Source organism: Stegostoma tigrinum, chromosome 22 (assembly GCF_030684315.1).
Source record: "Stegostoma tigrinum isolate sSteTig4 chromosome 22, sSteTig4.hap1, whole genome shotgun sequence".
NCBI lineage: Eukaryota > Metazoa > Chordata > Chondrichthyes > Orectolobiformes > Stegostomatidae > Stegostoma > Stegostoma tigrinum.
Genome location: NC_081375.1, coordinates 20,346,956 through 20,371,373, shown reverse-complemented (window position 1 = coordinate 20,371,373; position 24,418 = coordinate 20,346,956). Strand labels below are relative to the sequence as shown.

General features: G+C 42.6%; 1 protein-coding gene across 2 annotated transcripts in view; it reads left to right on the top strand.

The window, feature by feature from the left end:
* The window catches only part of LOC125463672 (zinc transporter ZIP11-like), a 695,024-nt gene that overhangs the window by 407,518 nt on the left and 263,088 nt on the right, over window positions 1-24,418 (top strand). For both annotated transcript variants that reach the window (XM_048555242.2, XM_048555241.2), the window contains exon 6: window positions 10,292-10,361. In XM_048555242.2, coding sequence (XP_048411199.1) covers window positions 10,292-10,361 — 70 coding nt within the window. The remainder of the gene's footprint in view (window positions 1-10,291; window positions 10,362-24,418) is intronic.

Genomic DNA, 24,418 nt, shown 5'->3' with positions numbered 1-24,418 from the left:
GGAGCTGTATCTGTAAACTTGTGCATTGTGATTCAAGGAATGATAAATGGTAGAAATCTGAAATGAAAATTACATGCTGAAAAATGCAAGACAGGTTGAGAAAGATGTGTAAATTTATCTCTAATGATACTTCAACAAAACAATCAAACTGGAGAAATGCATTTGTAGATTTAATGAGGATCGAACACACTGTAGATTTATGTTCTAAGCAGCAAGGATGCTGAAAGAACGGATCGAGATTTGAGAGCATTATAACTTACAATATTTTCCTTGCTTTGTTTGTTATGGGTGGCTGAATTGATGCGGCTTGTTAAGGTGAAAGTCTTCTCTCTCTGAAGGATGGGAATGAATCATGCTCAGGCAGTTGCAACTCATATCTTGGTTTCATGGCTATGGGAACAAAGATATCGCACTGATTGTCATTGAAATGGCTCTCGTTTAGTCAAGCCATATGGACGTTCAATGTGAAAAATGGAAAGGTTAGAGGCATGCCTTTTGGGAAGTTCCCTTGTTGCAAGGAGCAAGCAGCATTTTAGAATATGACCGAGCGATCTTTGGTTCACATGTAAGGTGTATTTTTCCTAATCTGAGAGAACTTGGTGCTAACATTGGATACAGTCAGTGGAAAATATTCCCGTTGTCATCTTTATTAGAAGGTGAAAATGAAAATTTAGAACGTCATATTCCAACAAAGAAAATGCATATCTTTAGAGCAGTTTCACCCTAAAAGGGAAATGTTTCTGTGTGTCAGAAGTATTCATCTTAATCAAAATCTTGTACATTGTAGGACTTACGGAATTAAATTGATTTTGGAATCCTGTTCAACCACTGATATTTTTTACATTTATTACACTGAACAATAGTACCTCTCCAACATGATCTGGACCCTCTCATCAACTAAGCTACTAACAGGCTTTCAAGGCTTTTATTTATTCGGTGCCTTTTCATTTATCATTTCAAAATCCAAAAGCAGTGCAAGACTGGATCTGGATAATGGCCTGAACAAAGTGTTTGTGAAAGCAATTGCCATGGGGTCCACCATCAATTTCTGCTTAGCTCTTGACAAACAAATGTTTTAGTGCTGGCACTGTGATAACCCTGCCCTGAATGAATTGTACTTGGTGTGAAAGATCTGTGCAAAGTTCTTGATTTACAGAATTTAATTTTAAAAACTGAAACATCCTTTATCTCTCATCTATTTCATTTTGTTTCGAATCACACTGGCAGATAGGTAATGGCCTGCTCACAGAAAGAAGGAAAATGAAAAGGATTGTAGAATTATATTGCTCCACACCTCTGTCAGTAATATTAGTAAATGTTTAAAGCCAGAGCATCTGAGCCATCCACATGTTTATTAATGTCTTTTAAGCTTTGCAGTAAACAGTGGTTTATGTGCAAAATTTCAACCTCCTTCTAAATTCTTTGTGCCCATTTCATTTAATTTTTCTGTCTTGTCCTCATTTAATCTCACCCAACATTATTATCTTTATCTGTGAGCATGACTCGCATTGCTAATGAAACCGTCTCCCAAATGTTTCATTCATCAACAAGGTCACCCTATAATCTCTTGCGTTTATCTGATCGCTTCTCTCTTTCACTGCTTAATGACACCACTACCATTGTCATTCTTTGGTTTTGAAAATATTTGACTCTCAGTTTCTTCATCAACTCACTCTCACTCCAGTCTTCTGCTACTCTGTCCAAAACCATACTATTGCCAAGATTGACTTGTTCAACTCATTGATATATCTCACAAACAGAAACTGTTTATGGTGCTTCTGTCTTCACCCACAGCCGCCATTCTTTCACATTTCTTGGATGAAGTGTTGCTGCCCAGATTGCATTCAGTGCTTTCATGTTTTCTGTATTCTAGTTGCTTTTGTATGTCTACAGATTGCTTATTCTTCTTAATATTCTTTTAGAGTTTTTTAAAAAAATATTTCAGGTGCTTTCCCTTTCCCAAATCCACAGAATCACTGAATTGTTGTGGTGTAGAAGGATATTCAACCCATCATGTCAGCACTGACTGTCTGAGCATTATGATTCATTGACAATCTCTTGCCTTTTCCCCATAATCCTACACATTCTTTCTATTTAAATAATCATCCAATATTGTCTTGAATACCTGGATTGAATCTGCCTTCACCACACTTCCAGAGAGTGCATATAATACTATGCTGTGGGAAGAATCTGTATCTCACTTTGCTTTAATCCTGTGCAAAACGCTTTATATCTGTGCCGTCTGGTTGGTAATCCTTTTTTACTGAGCAGAAACAGATTCTCCCTTACACAAACAAACACAGGAAACACTGGAGTAACTCAGCAGGTCTGGCAGCATCTATGGAGAGAAAGAGTTAACATTTTGTGTTTGGAATGACTTATTTTCAGACCTTCAAACAGTTCTGCCCTTTTTACTGCAGACCGCCTCATGATTTTGAAAACTCCTTTCAAAACCCCAAACCCACAACCACTTCTGTTCAGAAGGTCAAGGGCAACAGGTATAAAGGAACACTATAACTTACAAGTTCTGCTCTAAGCCACTTGCCATCCTGACTTGGAGATACATTGCTGTTCCTTCATTGTTACCAGGTCAAAATCATGGAGACCCCTCCCTAACATCGTAGTGGATCTCCATAGTGCACATAGTGGGCAGCCGTTCAAGGACGCCTCTCACCACCACCTTCTCAAGGGTAACTAGGGACAGGCAACTGAGCGAAGAGAAAAAAAAACACATTTTCCTCCTTAACTTAAATTACCTCTTTGCCATCCAGGGACCTCTGCACTTGTTGTCCTACCTTTTCCTTTTGGAGACACGTACCTTGGCTGTGCACAAACCGTTGTCTCTTTGAAGGTAACTTATTGCGCATCTTCTGTTTTACCTGCCAGTCTTTGGTTCTGGTTTATCCAGCCCAGCTCTGTGCTTGCCACATTGAAGCTGTCTGTCCACCAGTTGATTATTCTCAATTTGGATTGGTCAATGTAATTTTCTGCCATCATCCAATGCCTTATGAGCCATTGAGCACTGTATCCTAATGCAATGGAATTCTGAAATCTCAAGACAACACTTAATCAGGAATCCGGCCCCAATTATGCATTTGGTCGGTTTGCTATTTTTTTTTAACTTATCTCAAAATTAAATTGACCTATGTAAGACCATAAGACATAGGAGTGGAAGTAAGGCCATTCGGCCCATCAAGTCCACTCCACCATTTACATCATGGCTGATGGGCATTTCAACTCCACTTCCCTGCACTCTCCCCTTAGCCCTTGCTTCCTTGTGAGATCAAGAATTTATCGATCTCTGCCTTGAAGGCATCCAACGTCCTGCCCTCCACTACACTCCGTGGCAATGAATTCCACAGGCCCACCACTCTCTGGCTGAAGAAATGTTGTCTCATTTCAGTTTTAAATTTATCCCCTCTAATTTTAAGGCTGTGCCCATGGGTCCTAGTCTCCCTGCCTAACGGAAACAACTTCCTAGCGTCCACCCCTTCTAAGCCATACATTATCTTGTAAGTTTCTATTAGATCTCCCTTCAACCTTCTGAACTCTAATGAGTACAATCCCAGGATCCTTAGCCGTTCATCATACGTTAAACCTACCACTCCAGGATCATCCTTGTGAATCTCGGCTGGACACGCTCCAGGGCTAGTATGTCCTTCCTGAGATGTGGGGCCCAAAATTGGACACAGTATTCTAAATGGGGCCTAACTAGAGCTTTATAAAGCCTCAGAAGCACATCGCTGCTTTTATATTCCAACCCTCTTGAGATAAACAGCATTACATTTGCTTTCTTAATCACGGACTCTACCTGCTAGTTAACCTTTAGAGAATCCTGGACCAACACTCCCAGATCCCTTTGTACTTTTGCTTTACGAATTTTCTCACCGTTTAGAAAATAGTCCATGCCTGTATTCTTTTTTCATCTCTATCAATCTCTATTTTACAACTGAGATTTCAGTGCTCGTTTCAGCTGACTAGTGCACTGTTATTAATTAAGCAGTTGCACAAACGTTTAACATTTGGTCAAGTTACTGATAGGGGTGATCTTTGAGGATCATTATTTATTCAGTGATTACAATGAAGACAGAGCAAGCCTCGGTAAAACAATGGAATTAACATTATTCGTAATGGCTTCTAGAACAAGACGATCCTGAAAATATTGATAAGGTGTGAGCTTATCAATTGATCAGGTGCTAATAGGGTGGAAATCCAGACAAACTATGAAGCAGGCCTGTAAAGATGGCCGAGTTTCTCCTAAACTGAGTTGATATCAGTGTTCTCGTGAAAGTGATCAGTCAGCAGGCAGAAAGAGCTTTAAACTGGTAGAAATAGAAGAAAGCTGTTTTTCAGGATGGATGTAAGGAAAGGGAAGGAGGTGAAGCGACAGAGGGACTTTGGGGACTGGAATGGCACAGCATCGAGCCATTTCAAGAAGAATATAAAAGATGAATAAGTGATAGTACTGATTGTTTGTTTGTAAAGGTTGTGCGGCCCAGAATTTGATTATAAATAAAGGCATGGTTAAATAAGATGTTGCCAGTGGCTGTATTATTTGGTCTTATTTTCCGAAAAGTTTAAAACTGGAAAACTGTGAAAGCATTCCCAAAAGGCATAATATCAATACTGTAGTTTGAGGTAGGATCTAAATCCATCTTTTCTATTTTGAAGTGATACAAGGAGCAAAAATAACTTTGATATTCAGGAGATTTCTTGCGATGCAGTGACATAGGTAGTGTTTGTGCTAGGTCTTTCAGAAAGCCTCCACTGCTCAGTGAGAAAGAGAATTCCAATCACAAAGAAGAAATTCTTCCTCGTTTTGATCTCAAACAGCAGGCCCCACATTTTGAAACTGCTCCCCCTTTCTCTTAATATCCACTCTCGGTGACCAACCTGTCAAACCCCTGAAAATGTTATGTTCAAACAAAATCAACTCTCATTCTTCAAAAATCCAGTGAGTAAGGGTCCTTATCACACTAACCACAGAAGACAAACTTTTCGTTCCAGCAGTCATCGTTTGGAATTTTCTCTGGACTATCTCTTGTGTAAGTCTGTCCCTCCCTAAATAAGCTCATTAAAACTCTGTTCCAAACATCAGCCTTACCAATGCCATGTACAGTTTATTTATGCTTGGTTTTTAATTTATTGCAATGCAGTGCAAAGAAAGTTACAGGAGAGCTGCAAAATAAAATTGTTTTAAGAGTTAACACTTTTCATTGGTTTTACAAATTTAGCGAGCACAGCGATGAGGTTAAGACATTGCGTCTAATGTTTTCTGTTAAGTCAATGGAGGAGATGTGAAAGTTGCACGAGGATTTCTTTATTGAGTCTTGCCCTCATTGATTTTAAAATGAAATGGACTTGGACAATTCAATAAAAAAAAGTTACTGGGGCATCAAGTTTATTTTTGAACTATTACAGGTTGTCCAAGAGACAGAAACAATTATTGCTACTGGACAATGCAAAGTAGAGCTAGAAATAATGAACAAAAGATAATAAGATGAGTCATCTGCAAGTCATGATGGAGTCTGCGTGACTGTGCTTTGTAGCTGATATGTAATTATGCTTAACTTTAGCGACTGTTTTCCAGTTAAAAGTCTGCTTAAGAAAATTGTTTTTCAAGTAGTTTGTCTTCAATATCCACAGATCTGCATTATTTAAAAAAGGAAAACCAAGTGTATGGAGATCAAATCAAGCCATTTGTCCATGACAAATTCCATAGGATAGTGGCTGAAATGAAAGTTTGACTTATGTGGCTAGGGTGAAGAGTTTGGACCTTTACTTATGATCCAAGATGGGGTGGAGTAGGGTTTCTGTGCTGAAGTTTGTCCACTCTGGCTGCTTTTCCTATTTTTTTCCTCTTCTTTCCTTTCTTTTTCTCTTCTTTCCTTGGTTTTCTTTTGTTGCACTTACCTTGTCCTGAGCTTGTCCTAACATATGGCATCAACGGCAGTAAGAGCCCAGTGCATGGACCTCGAACCATCTCAAGCTAGGCCCACGGTCTGGACTTCAGATGGTCCTACCACAGACCTTCAGTAGAGCCAGGGTACAGACCTCGAGTGGTATCAAGCTAGGCCCAGGGTGTGGACCTTAAGTGGGCCCTGGCTTTTCTAGAGCAAACACAGGACCTGAAATCAGTCGATGCTGCATCGGCAAAAGTGACATCTACAAGGTAGGCCCAGTGGCGGAAAACGTCACCTGATGATTGGCAACTTCATTGTTTATTGGGTTTGGCATTGGCGGCAGTGAAGTGGTGGCCCAAGGGCATCGTGGCAAGTGGTGAGAGATGTGAATCTGACGTTGGTTGGTCCAGCAAGACGGTGATGGAGGATTATCAGCCCAGTGGCAAAGATGATGCCTGAGAAACAACAACCCTAGTTGGTTGAGTCCAGTGTCGATGGAGGCGGAGGGTTGGCGATGAGCTGGCTGAGGATGCTCATGGACGCCCTTCAAACTTATATCTTTCATTTTGTTTTTGCCTTATTCGTAAATTATTCAAAATGGCGTTGTGACATGGCAACAAATGAAAGATTTTCACTGTATTTTGTTGTACTCTTACTGTTAAATGCACATGACAATAAAATCAAAATCAAGTAACAAGTTTGTCCTAAACATTGCCCGAGTTAAATACCCGAATTTCCTCTTGGTGACTAACTTACATTTCTGGCCATTAGTTTTGGTGTCACCTGCAAGTGTAAACCTCTTCTCCATATCTGCTCTTTCAAACCTAAAGCAATACTAACCTAAGACTTGGATGATTGTTCTCCAACAAGCACAACTATCTTCCTTGGTACTTGGCATGCCTGGTAATAACCAATGAGGAGTTTCCCCTGATTTCCATTGAATTCAATTTCGCTAAACCCCTTTGATCCTATATCTAGTCAAATGCTACTTTGATGTGAAGGGCAATCAAACTCACCTCACTTTTGAACAGCTTTATTATTCTTATAATATTGACAGTTTCTGCATTACAATCTGTAAAGCCGTTAAACCTGAGAGAAATACAATTGCAAACAGCTCCGCAGTTGATGGGTTAACAAAGAACAATGTCAAGTTGCATTCTTGAAAGAAGTATGAAGCAAAATGATATTTGTGTTGCCATCCCATATAAGTTTGTGAGTGGCAAGCAGTACTGTTTTGGAAAAAGCTAAATGATGTGGAGCCTGAAAAGCAAAGCAAAAATACCGCATCATTTGTTGTAATCCAATCTGTACACCTTTGGGAATTCTTTCAATCTGAGCTCAGAAGGATAGAATTAACTTGCCACGCACCACGGCCATAATTAAAGACACTGAATAAAATAAAATTTTCTGGTGTCAAAATTGTACATTGACAAAAAAATCTGCATAATAGAAAGCAAAGCAATACAGAGCACATAAATGACTAAAATGCCAAATAATGGCACACCATTCAACACTCCAATCTCAAGTTGAAAAGTTTCCTTGAAATAGATCTTTTTAATGCTGTACTGAGTTAGAAAATCTGATGCCTATTTGACTCAGTGAGTGAGGTGTGCAAGGAATGCACATTTTGGAAGGCTGGCTCTTTAAAAGCTGCAAATGATGGAAATCTGAAATCGGAGCAAAAAGAAAACTGAATGAACTCAGCAGGTCAGGCAGCATCTAAGAAGAGAAACTGTTAACTTTTCATGATTTTTCATTAGAACTGACCTCTAATTCTGGGCTCTGTTGTATGGACTGTGGTAAACAACACCTGTGCTAGGGACATCATTTTGGTCAGTGCTGGACTAGAGCTATGCTGCAGCATGAATTCTTGCCACATGCAAGTATAGGGAAAAATTGAACAATATCACTTGCATTCTACTGTTGATGCAGGATTTCATGCACTTCAGTGCCACTGGATCTGATATCACCCTTTTCAGTAGCGAGGTTGCATCTAAAAGGGAGTAGTGCCACAATTTGATCTTTTGAAGTGGGGCATGCTTAACTGTTTAAAAGTTTGTTCTGAATGTAGATGAGAGTGTTCAGTTCTTTTGTTATTATAGTGTGATCATACAGGCAGTCCCTTAAGTTTTAGATCAGTGCTGGGTATCTGGTATTTATTGCTATTACATATCAGTTGTGCTCATTTTCACACATCTGTTGTTTTAAACTTTTTCAAATATGGTATTTTCTTCTTGGTTTTGAAGATCTAAAGTCCTTTACTTAGAGATAAGCATTTTTTGAAACAGCTCCCTGACTCTAAACACCATGCAGTGCTGCAGGTTTTGACAGAAAGCATAATGATTCTTAATGCTTTAATGATATGAAATCATATAAACTGATTCCTTTAAAGCAAGATTCTTGTGGTGATTTACATTTGCTTTGCATCACATGCTTCTGCTGTTGACGATTGTACTAATAGATCCTCCTTTTGAGCACATTTCTATTTTGTAATTTTTTTTTCTTAATTCATTCACGGGAGGAGGGTGTCACTGGCTAGGCAGCATTTATTGCCCATCCTGAATTACCCAGAGGGTAGTTAAGACTCAAATACATTGCTGTGGGTCTGGAGTCACATGTAAGCCAGATCAGATAAGGATGGTAGATTCCTTCCCTAAATGACATTCGTGAACCAGATGAGTTCTTCCAACAATGGATTAACGATCATTGTTAGACTGTTAATTCCAGATTTTTTTAAATTCATAGCCGTGGTGGGATTTGGACCCAGATCCCCAGAACATTGTCTGGGTCTCTGGATTAACAGTCTAGCGATAATACCACTAGTTCACACCTCCCCCTATTGTTTCACCTTCCTTTCACGATGTGAGAGGTTATTTTATTTAAGTTTGAGTTGTGTTGGGAGCTCTGATTTATGTTAGTGCAGAATTTGCAGTGACAACAGCCAGCCTGTTGCTTTCAGTGTTATAATGGAACAGCAGCCTTTGGTATGCTCTGTTAACTGAGAAATCCAGGACATGTTTGTCAGAGATTCCCTGCTCCACTGCAGGTTATACTGCTGCAGTCCTCTCCTAATGACTCAGCATTCAAATGCCTACAGCAGCTTTAAGTCATTGTACATTTCTATCAAGTCTACACTAAAAATGCTGAAAATGTCAGGATGCTTGCATTCAGGATTAAGCCAGTTCTTAATGATATGAAATGTGATAATGATTGATGAATAGTCTCTCTGGCCCTGAAATTTACTTCTGGAAATATCAGCTCTCATTTCCTCAGAAGAAAATTTCTACAGGATATTGTAAAAGTATATCTCTTTCACATTTTACATCTGTTTCAATTTATCTCCTTCTCTTCATCCAAACTGTACTTGCCAATATTTAGCTTGCATGACCTAACTCAAATTTATATTTACTGTTTTATTTTTCCTCATTACACTTTGCTTGTTACTGTCAGGATTCTTCAGTCTGATTGCTTGAGGAGCTTCACTGTTACTTCCCCTTGTTCACAGACTCCCTGCAGAGGAGGTGATGCTGAAACTGACCTCACATTCAAGGAACTCTCTGCTGGCAAGTTCACAAAAAAGGTGTGGACTGTTGCCGGGGAGGTGAGCCGTGAACCCCTTTGTTTGCTGCTAAGAGCAAAATTTTTCCAAAGTTGATTCTGCTCCCTTATTTTTTAATTGTCTTGAAAGCATGAGACATTCTGAAATCCTGGCTTTCACTGGTTGTCTTTGGGGGCAGTGTGGACTACTGACATTGAAGTGGCTGCACTTTGTCAACAGTGCTCACTGAGATCTGCAGTTTGCAGGCGAGCCTTACCACTGAAAATCCCTACTGCACATTAATTTTAACATTGCTGTGACACTCCACTTCTTGTCTAAGTGTATCCTTCCATAAAGTACAAATTACTACCAATTTGTGGTTGTCCCTTATAGATTTATGTTGTAATTTGCCTGCGCCACATGTTTGAGATAAACAACTACACAGACAATGTTACAAGACCCGTGATATACCACGGGCAGCAAATCACATACCCTCCAAAGTTTTGTTTATAATTGAATAAACTCTGATCTGCCATGCTTTTGGCTTCCCTTTTAGCGCAATCTTCCGCAAGCTTTGATTTACTGGACTAACTGGATCACTTCTGTAAAACCTTACTCTGTTGTTCCACTTGGCATGGGGCACCATCAGTGTTGCTGGTTGTAAAAGGCTCAGTCATGCTGCTGGCATGACAGGACACGCAATGAAGAAAAACACGGGTTAGGAAGAATTTTGCAGGTTGAAAGATTTCCTTCGGGTGCAAACAGTGCAGCATTCAAAAGGGAAGAGTTGCACCCGATGAGCCTGCTTTTTCATGTCACTGATGTTTGTTTTATTGTGGTTTTGTTTCAGAGGGTCTAGCGGTGGGAGTTGGCTTCGGCGCTATTGGCAAGACTGTGTCTGCGACATTTGAAAGTGCAAGGTAAGCTAGTGTCCACCTTTTCCCATTTTGAGGTCCTCCTTACCCACAATCTGCTAATCACATTGGAGACGAACTTACTGACTTTTGGTCCTGCCCTGTCACAGCAGCTGCCTCACCTCATAAAAAGTAAAATCTGATCATGTGTCTTGGCTTTCCAAGTAAGAAAAAAGAGAAAACAGTTTATTTGAGCTGCTAACGATGTGAAAGGGAGCAGAGGAGGTGAATGATACAGCGTAGGTTGTGATCACAGTTTGGGGCCTTTGTTTGCTCAGGAACACGCTGAAGCAAATAACCAAACTTGAAATGCATCACCAAGACAGGACACCTCTAACAGATGAGACCATGAATATGTAGTGGTGGACTCATTGGATGTCTAGAGTGAGATTTGATTAAAATATTAGTGCTGTGTTTTACTATATGCATCTAAGTTTTTGTATATTCTCTTATAAAAATGTTAAGCATTCTCGTAGGCGGCTGTGCCCTTGGCTGACAAGGTACTAAGTCCCACTATTGTCTCCATAGGCCCCTTCAACTTTCCCTTCGTCTAAGACTATGATCAAGTCCAACCTCTTGGACCGTGTTTTTCACCAGGGATCCCCATTATCCCCTTTTATGACTTGGTCTTAATGTTTGTTTGGCGTTGCTCCCGTGAAGTACCAAGGAAGGTTTTGCCCTGTTAATGGTGCTGCACGCACACAAGTTGTTGTTATGATGGAACACTGTTACTGGTACGGAAGTTGCTCTGACAAAATTCAGATCTGGTAATCTTGAAACACAAAGTTATTTTTATATCTGAGAGCCTTCTGGACGTGCTGAACATCAGCCGAGCCTTTCAGCAGCAGCTACTGTTTTCTGTGTTCCTTCCCACATGTAATGTAAGGTGCCGCCAAAAAGTTAGAGAACATAACAAAAACTCTCCGAATAAAGCATGTTTGATGGAATGAATCTTTCTCATTTAATAGGTTATTTTAATGGGTTCTCTGGAACGAAGATCAATTGTGTTTAAAGGGTGGGTTAGTCCTTGGAGACTGTAAATCTTGCTCAACAGCCATGTGTTGAAATGCAAGGAGAGCTGAGAGGTATTTGTGCCCAGAGTTAAGACTTTGCTGGTGAGAAAAGGTACGCTGTTTGCTTTGCACTTCATGACATGCCTGAGATCAGTAATTCACAGACTGGCAGATTGAGCCTGTGAACAGAACATCTCACAAGCTGCACCGTGACAACACCAAACCATTCATTGAACCAAAGTTCAAACAATAAATAATAATTGTATCTGGCAACTACTAAAGCAAAAACTTTCCCAGAGTCTGACCTTTAAAACCAACTCAGAATGTTGTTCCTGGATCGAGGTCAGGTCACTCTTTGAACAGCAGTTCATAGACTGACGTTAAGTAGCTTTTATCTTTTTCACAATGTATGTGGAATAATGCCTGTGCAGGCAACAAATCACCTGTCTAGACCCGCTAGATTCAGGGGATGTGAATATTGGGGAACTGTGAGGACTGCTACCATTAAAGGAGACACATTTCGGCAATTGCACAGCGCTGTACGAAACAGGATACGTAAGAACTGAAAGAACTGCAGATGCTGTAAATCAGAAGCAAAAACAAAAAAATTGTTGGAAGACCTCAGCAGGTCTGGCAGCATCTGTGGAGAGAAGTCAGAATTCATGTTTCAAGTTCAGTGACCTTTCTTCAGAACAGGATTTACGTTTATTTGAAGCTGCGAAGGAAGTTCATAATTCACTTGTGCTCCAATGACTGTGGGACTCTCTTTCTGTGTATAAATTTTCCTATAGTCATTAGTTATCAATTGGAACACACGTTGCTGCAAAAGCTGAGAGCCAGATGATATAACATGAAACTGTTGAGCTGTGGAAAGGGCTGTCTTATTACATGAGCAAGGCTAATTCATTTCGGCGTCTTTTGGGTAGAATAACATCATTACAGCCATCTCTCTAACTGGGTGCACAACCTTCTGGTGTTATGGGAGAGATAATGGGAACTGCAGATGCTGGAGAATCCAAGATAATAAAGTGTGAAGCTGGATGAACACAGCAGGCCCAGCAGCATCCCAGGAGCACAAAAGCTGACGTTTTGGGCCTAGACCCTTCATCAGAGAGGGGGATGGGGAGAGGGTTCTGGAATAAATAGGGAGAGAGGGGGAGGCGGACCGAAGATGGAGAGAAAAGAAGATAGGTGGAGAGGAGAGGAAAGGTGGGGAGGTAGGGAGGGGATAGGTCAGTCCAGGGAAGACGGACAGGTCAAGGAGGTGGGATGAGGTTAGTAGGTAGGAGATGGAGGTGCGGCTTGGGGTGGGAGGAAGGGATGGGTGAGAGGAAGAACAGGTTAGGGAGGCAGAGACAGGCTGGGCTGGTTTTGGGCCCCAGCTATGCCTGCCTCTTTGCAGGTTACGTGGAACACTTCCTCTTCCGTGTCTACACAGGCCCCAAAACCCACCTCTTTCTCCGTTACATTGATGACTGTATCAGCGCCGCCTCTTGCTCCCCAGAGGAGCTCCAACAGTTCATCCACTTCACGAACACCTTCCACCTCAACCTCAAGTTCACCTGGGCAATCTCCAACACATCCCTCACCTTCCTGGACCTCTCAGTCTCCATCTCAGGCAACCAGCTTGTAACTGATGTCCATTTCAAGCCCACCGATTCCCACAGCTACCTAGAATACACCTCCTCCCACCCACCCTCCTGCAAAAATTCCATCCCCTATTCCCAATTCCTCCGCCTCCGCCGCATCTGCTCCCAGGATGAGGCATTCCACTCCTGCACATCCCAGGTGTCTAAGTTCTTCAAGGACCCCAACTTTCCCCCCACGGTGGTCGAGAACACCCTTGACCGCGTCACCCGCATTTCCCGCAACACATCCCTCACACCCCGCCCCCGCCACAACCGCCCAAAGAGGATCCCCCTCGTTCTCACATACCATCCCACCAACCTCCAGATATAACGCATCAATCCTCCGACACTTCCACCATCTACAATCCGACCCCACCACCCAAGACATTTTTCCATCCCCACCCTTGTCTGCTTTCTGGAGAGACCACTCTCTCCATGACTCCCTTCTCCGCTCCACACTCCCCTCCAACCCCACCACACCCAGCACCTTCACCTGCAACCGCAGGAAGTGCTACATTTGCCCCCACACCTCCTCCCTCACCCCCATCCCAGGCCCCAAGATAACTTTCCATATTAAGCAGAGGTTCACCTGCATATCTGCCAATGTGGTATACTGTATCCATTGTACCCGGTGTTGCTCCCTCTACATTGGGAAAACCAAGCGGAGGCTTGGGGACCGCTTTGCAGAACACCTCCGCTCAGTTCACAATAAACAATTGCACCTCCCAGTTGCAAACCATTTCAACTCCCCCTCCCATTCTTTAGATGACATGTCCATCATGGGCCTCCTGCAGTGCCACAATGATGCCACCTGAAGGCTGCAGGAACAGCAACTCATATTCCGCTTGGGAACCCTGCAGCCCAATGGTATCAATGTGGACTTCACCAGCTTCAAAATCTCCCCTTCCCCCACCGCATCCCAAAACCAGCCCAGTTCGTCCCCTCCCCCCACTTCATCACACAACCAGCCCAGCCTGTCTCTGCCTCCCTAACCTGTTCTTCCTCTCACCCATCCTTTCCTCCCACCCCAAGCTGCACCTCCATCTCCTACCTACTAACCTCATCCCACCTCCTTGACCTGTCAGTCTTCCCTGGACTGACCTATCCCCTCACTACCTCCCCACCTATACTCTCTCCACCTATCTTCTTTTCTCTCCATCTTCGGTCCGCCTCCCCCTCTCTCCCTATTTATTCCAGAACCCTCACCCCATCCCCCCCTCTGATGAAGGGTCTAGGCCCGAAACGTCAGCTTTTGTGCTCCTGAGATGCTGCTGGGCCTGCTGTGTTCATCCAGCCTCACATTTTATTATCTTCTTCTGATGTTATCGTTGCCCAAAACTACTTTAGTGAACCCAATATCAAGCTAGTCAACTTAACTGAAGTGGGCAACGGAACTTCAAGTTAATCCTCTATACTTGACAGTGACTGAAATATCCAGCAACGAACAACCTGTGTGGGTTTCATATTCCTGAACAGAGAGTCAAATTTGTCTTTTTAATGATCAGCCTGAGGTTGTTGGGTTTTCACTGTGGTTTCTGTGCCATTACTTGCATTGAAGACACACAGAAAATAGTCAAACAGTGTTTAAAGTTTGCATCATGGCAGTTGTTTTTTTTTAGCCTTGCACTACCCTGGTAGAATTTGATATTTTGCCATTAAAATATGATGTTTGAGGAGATTTTATACACTCGGCTGTTGTAAACAAATGTCCTGTACGTCCTTGGATTCAGAGCCGTTGCAGCCTGATGCTTCCACCAGATTTCACGGCTTTCTGTTCCTGCAAACACTTCAAAGCCACTTATGAATCCCTGAGAATGAGAAAAAAGCCACTTATGAATCCCTGAAAATGAGAAAAAAAAATTCATCTGAGAGACGTTTTGCCTATGATAAGTTAAACGACATTGATATCTGAGATGCTGTTAATTTAACTGTTGAAAAAGATGTGTTGATATCAACCACAGTTTGAGAAAGCCAAGAATAGCCAGGTTTATTGGAGCCATCTGTCTAAGCCTGTGACCTGAGCAATAGGCCAGCTCCCCTGACCCCCTTGATTAGAAGTGCAACCCTCTTAACATTACCAGACAAGACTCAATGTAACACTTAAGTAGATGTTTACAATGGGTGTAGGTGGGAGTTACACTAATAATCCTTATTACAGAAAAAGAAGAAGCAGTACTATTTCAATAATTGGATAGTTGATTGCTACATACTAAAACATTTGAGAGAAAAGCTCGTGAATTAAGCATAAAGTAGCCCCCTGTATGCAGAAGATATTTTCAGAAGGCTATCAGTTCCATCACAGCAGTTGTAAAATGAATTTTATTGTGAAAGGTTTTAGAAGCCTTGACTTTCTTTTTAATGCTTTCAGCATGATGATAAATCTGTGGACTATGTTGTACATGAGTTATGTTGCCTGTGCAGCCTGTACTGTCAAATTTGCACATGGGATTAGGGCATAAAACAACATTGGACTTAGGAGCAGAATTAGGCCGCTCGACCCTAAAAAATGCTCTACCATTCAATAGGAGCATGGCTAATCTGGTTGAGATCTCAACCCAACTTTCTACCTGTCTACCCTATAGCTCTTGTTTATCAAAACTAGCTAACTTTGCCTTGAACAAACTCAATAACCCATTTTCCATTGCTTTCTGGGAACAAGAATTCCAAAGACTAACAACCTTCTGAGAGAACTGAATTCTCCTCACATCCCTCTTGGCTGTGCTGCCAACTCCAAGTTTTAGGCTGGCATGGTGGCTCAGTAGTTAGCATTGCTGCCTCACAGTATGAGGGTTCGATTCCAGCCTCGGGCGACTATCTGCGTCGAATTTGCACATTCTGCCAGTATCTGCATGCGTTTCCTCCCATTGGCCTAAGATGTGCAAGTTAGGTGGATTCATAGCGCTATATTATCCATAGCGTCCAGGGATGTGCAGGCTAGGTGGGTTAGCCATGGGAAATGTGGAGTTACAGGGACAGGGTATGGTTCTGAGTAGAATGTTGTTAGTAAGTTTAATGCAGGCTTGATGGGCTGAATGGCCTCCCTGCACTGTAGGAATTCTATGATTGCTATGTCCATTCTTCTATGGATCATTTATTATTAATCCATGACTCAGCAGTTCAGTTACTCAAAATGCAGATTGTTCTTGGATTGTGGTGAGACATCATTGAACGAGGCAATGCTGCATTTGCTTGGAGCATCAGTGAATAGAAACAGAAGTGTGATTAATATCTGATTGAAGCATTTGAATTAAACTTCTTGGGCTTGGAGTATCACTGTACAGCGCACATGTCAGTCATTGGTGGTAAAATTAAATGATCAAACCATTCCCCATTAATTACTTACATTCTTGATCAGTGATGAATGGATCCCCAAAATGTCATGTACCAGGTATACTAACTTGCTCATAGAGTCCAGAGTGTTGGAATGATGTTGATAAGCTCCTCCTTATCCAAGCTGCTAGTGAATTCTTCATCCTCCTTGGCCCCTCTTGAGACTGAAGAGTCTGATATGAGATGCTCAGGAAGATCCACACAACTGGCAATTCAAGCTGTTGTCATTGTTGTTGGTGTTCGGGGCAAATTCTTTCGTGGCTTCAGCTCTGGCTGTTGGCTGGGCATGTTGGATATTGCGAGTTTGGGTTAAATGGTCCCAGCCACATGCTGAAACCGATTTCTGAATTTGTCTCCACAAGGGGCAATCTGTTGCAGTGTTTTCCCAAGAAAACTAACCAGCGGCTCTGAAGTTTGTAGGACTGTCTTTTGAGGAGTGCAGTAATATCCGTTGCTAATTTCTCAGCATGATAAAACTCCAATTCTTGTTTGGGGGAAATGTTTGGAACATTGCATCAGCTGTGATATAACATTGCCAGACTTTCAACAAACACTTTTCAATTTAATTAACACTAAATCACATTGCCAATGTATGTAAGCATGTACTGTAACATTTACTGAATTATTGACAAAAATCATCTTTGAGCCTTGTTCATGAAGGTTATTTGGATAGTGAGGGACCAATAACACTCTTGAGAGATTAGCTTCAGTGATATCAGTACATTTCCTGTTCCAACACCGTACAAAACAGTTGTTGCATTGAATCTCACGTGCAGCACTTCTGACAATGCAAAATAAGTACTTAGAAAGAGAACGATCGATTTGTCAAGGATTTGATGGGTTTGATCATGGAAGTAATTTTGTGGATATGCTTAAGACCAGCTGATCCATTTCTAACTGTGGCATTTCTCCATAAAATTTCAGAAGATTATTGATGTAAAACTTGGCAGTACTGGGTAGGAAGTATTTGGGTAGAAAGTGTAAAATTTACCACTATTTAATTTTTAGCACTTGAATGTTAAGCACAGAGTGCATTTCTTAATTCATAGTATTCACATTCTCATGGCAAACTGTTATTGCGATCTCTCTTAACATTGGATGAGACACCTTCCAATATACCTGATACAGGTCACACTGGGAAGAAGTTTAGCATCTGCTTCTTTATCCCTATTCCCATAGCTCTCTAACTGTTGGCTGAGAATCTATAAAGGCTATTGAGAATTCCAGTGTTTCATTATATTTACAAATTTATATCTGAAATCTATCTGGACAGAGACAGCACTCACTAGTTTCACTGTCAATTGTACATTGGGTAGGTAGGGTAGGATTGAAAGTAAGGTCTAGGAGAAATGACTTTCTTTGTACTCCATGTCCTTCCATACTCCACCCTCCCATCCTACTCTTTTTCGTTTTAACCATCTGTTAAAGTTATACAAGCCACTGCTTAAGTGTTTGTACTGACATGCTTGTACAGACATGTTGCTGAAAGGCAGTCTTTGTAGTCTTAAGGTAACTTCCTGTAGAGCTTGCACTTTTTAAACAAGTTTTTGGGAGCAGAAAGCAGTGGTGGTACTGTGTGCAAGTGTAACTGAAATGCAGCTACCAAAATACAAATTACAAAATGCTTAGGCATAATAATACAGGTGGAAAAAAACTACAGGCTTGTTTTGGCTCTGTTTTACAGTATTTCTGCAACAGTGACTCTCTACCCATCGAAGCCCAGACCTCTCTGATTTCTCAGGCAAAAATATCCATCTACATTCTGCCCAATTTAAATGTGTAATTGTTATGATTGTAACTTGAGTCGTTTTGATTAGATTGATTTGATAAGACCATTCTTCACATAAAAGATTTAGGAATGTATTTAAAAGCCTGGCATTAACAATGTGCTGTAAAAAGTTACAGCAATCTTGCACACCCACTCATTATGGAGAAAAATAAAAATAACAAAATTGAGTAAAATGCTGTTGTATTTAATTTTGATGTAGAATGGTTAATATATTGCTTGTCTATACAACTGTTTGCCAAGTACAGATGGTAAATACCTGTCTCATTTATGCACCATTTAATTATGGGGGCTTTTTAAATTCTCTCGGGAGAAATGGACATTGCTGGCTGGTCAGTACTATTTTTTATTGCCCATCCTTAGTTGCTTTTCAGAGGTGCTGGTGAGCTGCTGGAGTCTGCATGCCATATGTTGACCCACAATGCCATTAAGGAGGGAATTCTATGATTATTCACAAGACTGTGCAAATGACTACTGGTTACAACTATGCGAAACATCCAGGCATCATTTGACATAGGCAACATACGTGGAATGTATGAGGGGATCAAGAAAGCCATCGGTCCCCAGAGCAAGCCTGCTCCACTAAAATCCAGGACAGGCGAGATCATCACAAAAGCAAGCAGATGGAGAGATGGGTGGAACATTACTCCGAACTCTACTCCAGGGAAAACGGCATCTCGGACAACGCGTTAGACACCATGGAATGCCTGCCGGTCCTGGAGGAGCTGGACGCATTGCCAACTGCTGATGAGCTGAGCAGAGCCATCGACAGCTTACCCACTGGGAGGGTTCCAGGGTTGGATGGCATCCCACCAGAGGTCATCAAGTCTGCAAAGGGAGTTCTGCTTAGCCACCTGCTGGAACTACTGTGCCAGTGCTGGAAGGGGGTAACGGTGCCGCAAGACATGAGAGACTGCAACATTGTCACCCTCCACAAGAGCAAAGGGGACAGAAGCGACTGTAACAACTACAGAGGAATCTCGCTGCTGAGCATCGTTGGGAAGGTCTTCGCCTGCGTGGTGCTGAACAGACTACAGAAAATCGCCAAAAGGGTATACCCCGAATCCCAGTGCGATTTCAGGTCAGAACGCTCCACAATCGACATGATCTTCTCCCTCCGACAGCTACAAGAGAAATGCCGAGAGCAAAGACAACCACTCTTTGTCACTTTCATTGACCTCACGAAGGCATTCGACCTTGTGAGCAGAGACGGCTTGTTCAAAATCCTCGCCAGGATTGGCTGTCCTCCGAGACTTGTCAGAATAGTCCAATCGTTTCACGTGGATTTGAAAGACGTCGTTCAATTTGACGGCTCTTCTTCGGAGCCTTTCAACATCCGCAGCGGTGTGAAGCAGGGCTGTGTGCTTACCCCCACCCTGTTTGGCATCTTCTTCGCAGTCATGCTGAAACACGCATTTGGAACATCAACTGATGGTATCTACCTCTGCACCACATCGGACGGAAGACTGTTCAGTCTGTCCCGGCTGAGGGCAAAATCCAACGTTCGTGAAGTACTCATCAGAGACATGTTGTTTGCAGACGCGCAGTGTTGGCAGCACACTCTGAAGAGCAACTGTGGTGCCTCATGGACAACCTCTCAAGACCCTGCTAGGAATTCAGCCTGGCCATCAGCCTGAAGAAGGCCAACTTGCTGGTTAAAGGCATTGAGCACCCCCTTGTCATCACCATCAACAACTACCAGCTGGAGGTAGTCCACGAACTCACATACCTCGGCCCCACCATCACAGACAGCCTCTCCCTGGACTCCGAGATCAACAGGCGATTTGGACGAGCAGCCTCCACGTTGGCCAGGCTTACCAAGAGAGTCTGGGAGAACAAAACGCTGACTACAAACACCAAGATTGCAGTCTATAGGGCATGCGTCCTCAGCATGCTGCTTTACGGCAGCGAGTCCTGGAGCCTCTACTCCAGACAAGAGCAGCGTCTCAACGCTTTCCACCTTCGCAGCCTGAGACGCATTCTGGACATCAAGTGGACCGACCGAGTCACCAACAGCGAAGTCCTCCCCCGCGCCCAGGTGCCCAGCCTCTTCACCCTACTCCAACCAGGCTGCCTTCGCTGGTTGGGTCACGTACATCATGTGCCGGACGGGAGGATCCTGAAAGATGTGCTGTACGGGGAACTGGCCATTGGCAAGAGAGCACGAGGACAACTTCATCTTCGTTTCAAGGATGTCTGCAAAAAGGACATGAAGTCAATGGACCAGGACGTCGAGAGATGGGAGGACGTCGCAAACAATTGCTCACGCTGGAGACAGCAACATGGCAAGACTGGAGGAGAGTGTCTTTAAATGCAGTCGCTGCAACTGAGACTGTCACTCCCTTGTGGGCCTGTACAGCCGTAACAGACGCCGCGCTATCTCCAGCAGCTGAATCAAAACTCTACAGGTGCAGATCCATGGTCTCTTGAGACTGATGGATGCCACAAATTACGGGGGCTTTTTTAAATTCTCTTGGGAGAAATGGGCATTGCTGGCTGGTCAGTATGGCTTTTTTTATTGACATCCTTAGTTGCCTTTCAGAGGTGGTGGTGAGCTGCTGGAGTCTGCATGCCATATGTTGACCCACAATGCCATTAGGGAGGGAATTCTATGGTCTTGACCCAGCAACAGTGAAGGATTGGTGATAAACTTCCAAGTCAGGATGGTGAGTGTCTTGGAGGGGATCTTGCAGGGGGTGGTGTTCCCATGTATCTGCTGCCCTTGTCCCTTCTGGATGTAAGTGGTTGTGGGTTTGGAAGGTGCTGTCTGAGAATCTTGGGTAAATTTCTGCAGTGCATCTCGTTGATAGTACACACTGCTATCACTGAGTCTTGGTGGTGGAGGGAGTCAATGTTTGTGGATATGGTACCAAATCAAGTGGACTACTTTGTCCTGAATGATGTCAAGTTTTTTGAGTGTTGTTGGAACTGCGTCGATCCAGGCAAGTGGGAATATTTCATCACACTCTGACTTCTACATTTATAGATAGTGGACAAGCTTTGTGGAGTAAGGAAGAAAGTTAATCACTGCAACATTCCTCGCCTCAGACTTGCTCATGTAGCCATTGTGTTCATGTGGTAAGTCCAGTGGAGCTTCTGATCAATGGTAACTTCTAGAATGTTGATCGTGAGGAACTCAGTGACGGTAACACCGTTAAATGTCAGGGAGCGGTGGTCATTGTCTGGCATTTGCGTGGTGCGAATGTAACCTGCCAGCTGCCAGCCCAAGTCAGGCCCATAAAGTGATTAAAATATGTCTTTCTGACTATCTAATGGAAGAAAAGCCACTCAAAAAGTGGTTTGATGAGTAAATGTGCTCCCTCATGTGAGTAGCTAATGGCCCTTGTTCCAGGCAAGTCTTCAGACATAAAGTTGACCTTGTGTTTCTGATCTACAGGAATGATTTGGAGGAAAATGTAGCTGGTCTAATTAGTAATTTGCGGACAATACAATGACCGGTGGGGTAGCAGATCATGAGTAGATTTGTCAGAGGATACGACAGGACGTAGATCAGCTGGAGACATGGGCAAAAAATTGCAGATTGAGTCCAATCTGGATGAATGTGAGATAATGCATTTTGGAAGGTTAAGTACAGGTGGAAATTATACAGTGAATGGCAGAACCCTTAAGTTTATTGACATACAGAGGGATCTGGGTGTGCTGTTTCACAGATCACTGAAGGTGGCAGCGCAGGTAGATAAGACAATGAAAAAAGGCGGATGACATGCTTGCCTTCATTGGAAGGGGCGTTGAGTACAAGGATAGACAATCTATGCTTTAGCTTTATAGAACTTCAGTTGCATCACACTTGGAATATGCATTCAGTTTTGATCACCGCACTATCAAAAGGATGTGAATGCTTTGAAGAGGGTATAGAAAGTGTTTACCAGAATGTTGCCTGGTATGGAGGGTTTTCCTACGAAGAAAGGTTGGACAGACTGAGTTTGTTTTCACTGGAATGCAGGAGATTTTGTGGGGGTGGGGAGTCAGGGATGGAGGGGGGGAGGGAGGGGGCGGCGACCTGATTGAAGTTTATAAGATTGTAAATGTCATGGATAGACTGAAAAGTATGAAGCTTTCTCCCAGGGTAGAGGGGTCACTTACTAGGTTCAGGTTCAGGTTCCCCCTCATCCTTCTAAACTCTTCCAAGCACAATGGATTGGACAGTTCTTCATTTAAGATTGAGCGTCACATATGAATGGTTTTAACATATCAATCAATGAGGATGACACTTGCAGCTGAGGATGTGCCATGGAGAATATGGTCTGAGTAAGTAAAATGTCCCATTGCAAAATATGGAGCAGGTTCATGGTGCGGGGCTGGTGGGTGGTGGGGGGTGTTGGTAATTCAAAAGAGATGTGCAATGCACATTTTTCACACAAAGGGTGGTGAATGCCTGCAATGTACTGCCAGAGGAGGGGATGGAAGCCGACACAGCAGCATTCCAGAAGCACCTGGACGAATACAGGAATAGGAAGGGAATAGAGGGATATGGATTCTGTAAGTGAAGACGGTTTTAATATGGAAGGGCGAAACATGTCAGAGTAGGCTTGGAGGGCCAAAGGGCATGTTCCTGTGCTGTGTTGCTCGTTGGTTTTTGTTTTTCTGGTCGTGAAGGCGCTGATACGTATGCTTTGTAAATATCACACAATTTTTGATGTTAGATTTGCACGAACTACTGTGCCCCAATCCGACCAGAAAGTAAATACATATGTTTTTAAAAGTCATTTTATATCTTTCAAAATCCAATCACTCGCACGCTGAGGATTGACACTGATAAAATGACATGTTTTTCTGAGAGACCTATTTTCCAGTTGTATTCATCAAATTTTACCAAGTTATAATTCTCGAATATGGTTAGGATTTAAATGATTAGGTTTAAAAGCACGTTTTGAGATCATGTGATTTAAAGCACTGCTACGTTGTGCTTGTTCATGGTAAACATTACATTTGGCAATGTATAGCTGTCTTTGAGCAGTAACCTGGGGTGGGCGGAGGGCACTTTTCAAAGTCGGAGTAATTGACAAGAGCATCGCTGATTTGTGTCTAATTGCTTAAGCTTTAGCCCACAATGCTAACGGTTATATTTTAGTGCTGTAAAGCGAGGCTACTCAGCTTTGTTCATTCAACACCGGATAATTCAAATCTAGGGGAAATCATCATCTCATTAAGAAGCATTTTGGAGATGGCCATTGGATCTTTCTTCAAAATGTGACTGCACCTTGAAGACACAGCATATCCTCTTTTAAATACTTACTAATGCATCTTTCTTTTATACTCACAGCAAAGGCCTCACTCTAATAAACTTTTTTTTAACCTGAACGATTCTGTGAGCCAGATGTTGTTCAACTGGACTCCGTGACAGCCTTCTTCATGGTATGCAATGCTCTACATTTTGCAGTGGGACATTTTACTTACTCAGACCATTTTCTTCATGGCACATCCTCAGCTGCAAGTGTCATCCTCATTGATTGATATGTTAAAACCATTCACATGTGACGCTCAATCTTAAATGAAGAACTGTCCAATCGATTGTGCTTGGAAGAGTTTAGAAGGTTGAGGGGGAACCTGATTGAAACACAAAATTCTAACATGGCTGGGCAGATGAGGTGTAGGGAGGATGTTTTCCCCGGTTGGGGAGTCTAGAAGCAAGGGGTCAGAGTGTCAGGATATAGGGTAGTCTATCGAAAACATGGAACAGTGCAGCACAGGAACAGGCCCTTTGGCCCACAATGCTGTGCTGAAAATGTTGCCAAATCAAACTAATCCCTTCTGCTTGTCCTTCGTCCTTATCCCTCCATTCCTTACACATTTATGTACTTACCTAAAAGACTCTTAAATGCCCTGATCGTATCTGCCTCCACCACTACCCTTGGTAGCGTGTTCGAAACTCCTACACTCTGTATAAAAAATGTACCCCTCACATCTCCTTTGAACTTCTCACCTTAAATACACACCCCTTAGTTTTAGACATTTCAACTCTGGAAAAATGGTCTGGCCATCAACCCTATCCATGCATCTCATAATTTTATAGACTTCTATCAAGTTTCCCCTTAGCCATTGCCGCTCCAGAGAAAACAACCCAAGCTTTTCTAGCCTCTCCTTATAGCTCATACCCTCAAATCCAGGCAGCATCCTGGTAAACCTCTACTGCACCCTCCCCTAAACCTCAACACCCTTCCTGTCATGTGGTGACCAGAACTGAATGCAATTTAGGGCTGAGATGAGGGAAAAATTCTTTACTCAGTCAACCTGTGGCATTCTCTACCACTGAAGACAGTGGAGGCCAAATGACTGGATATATTC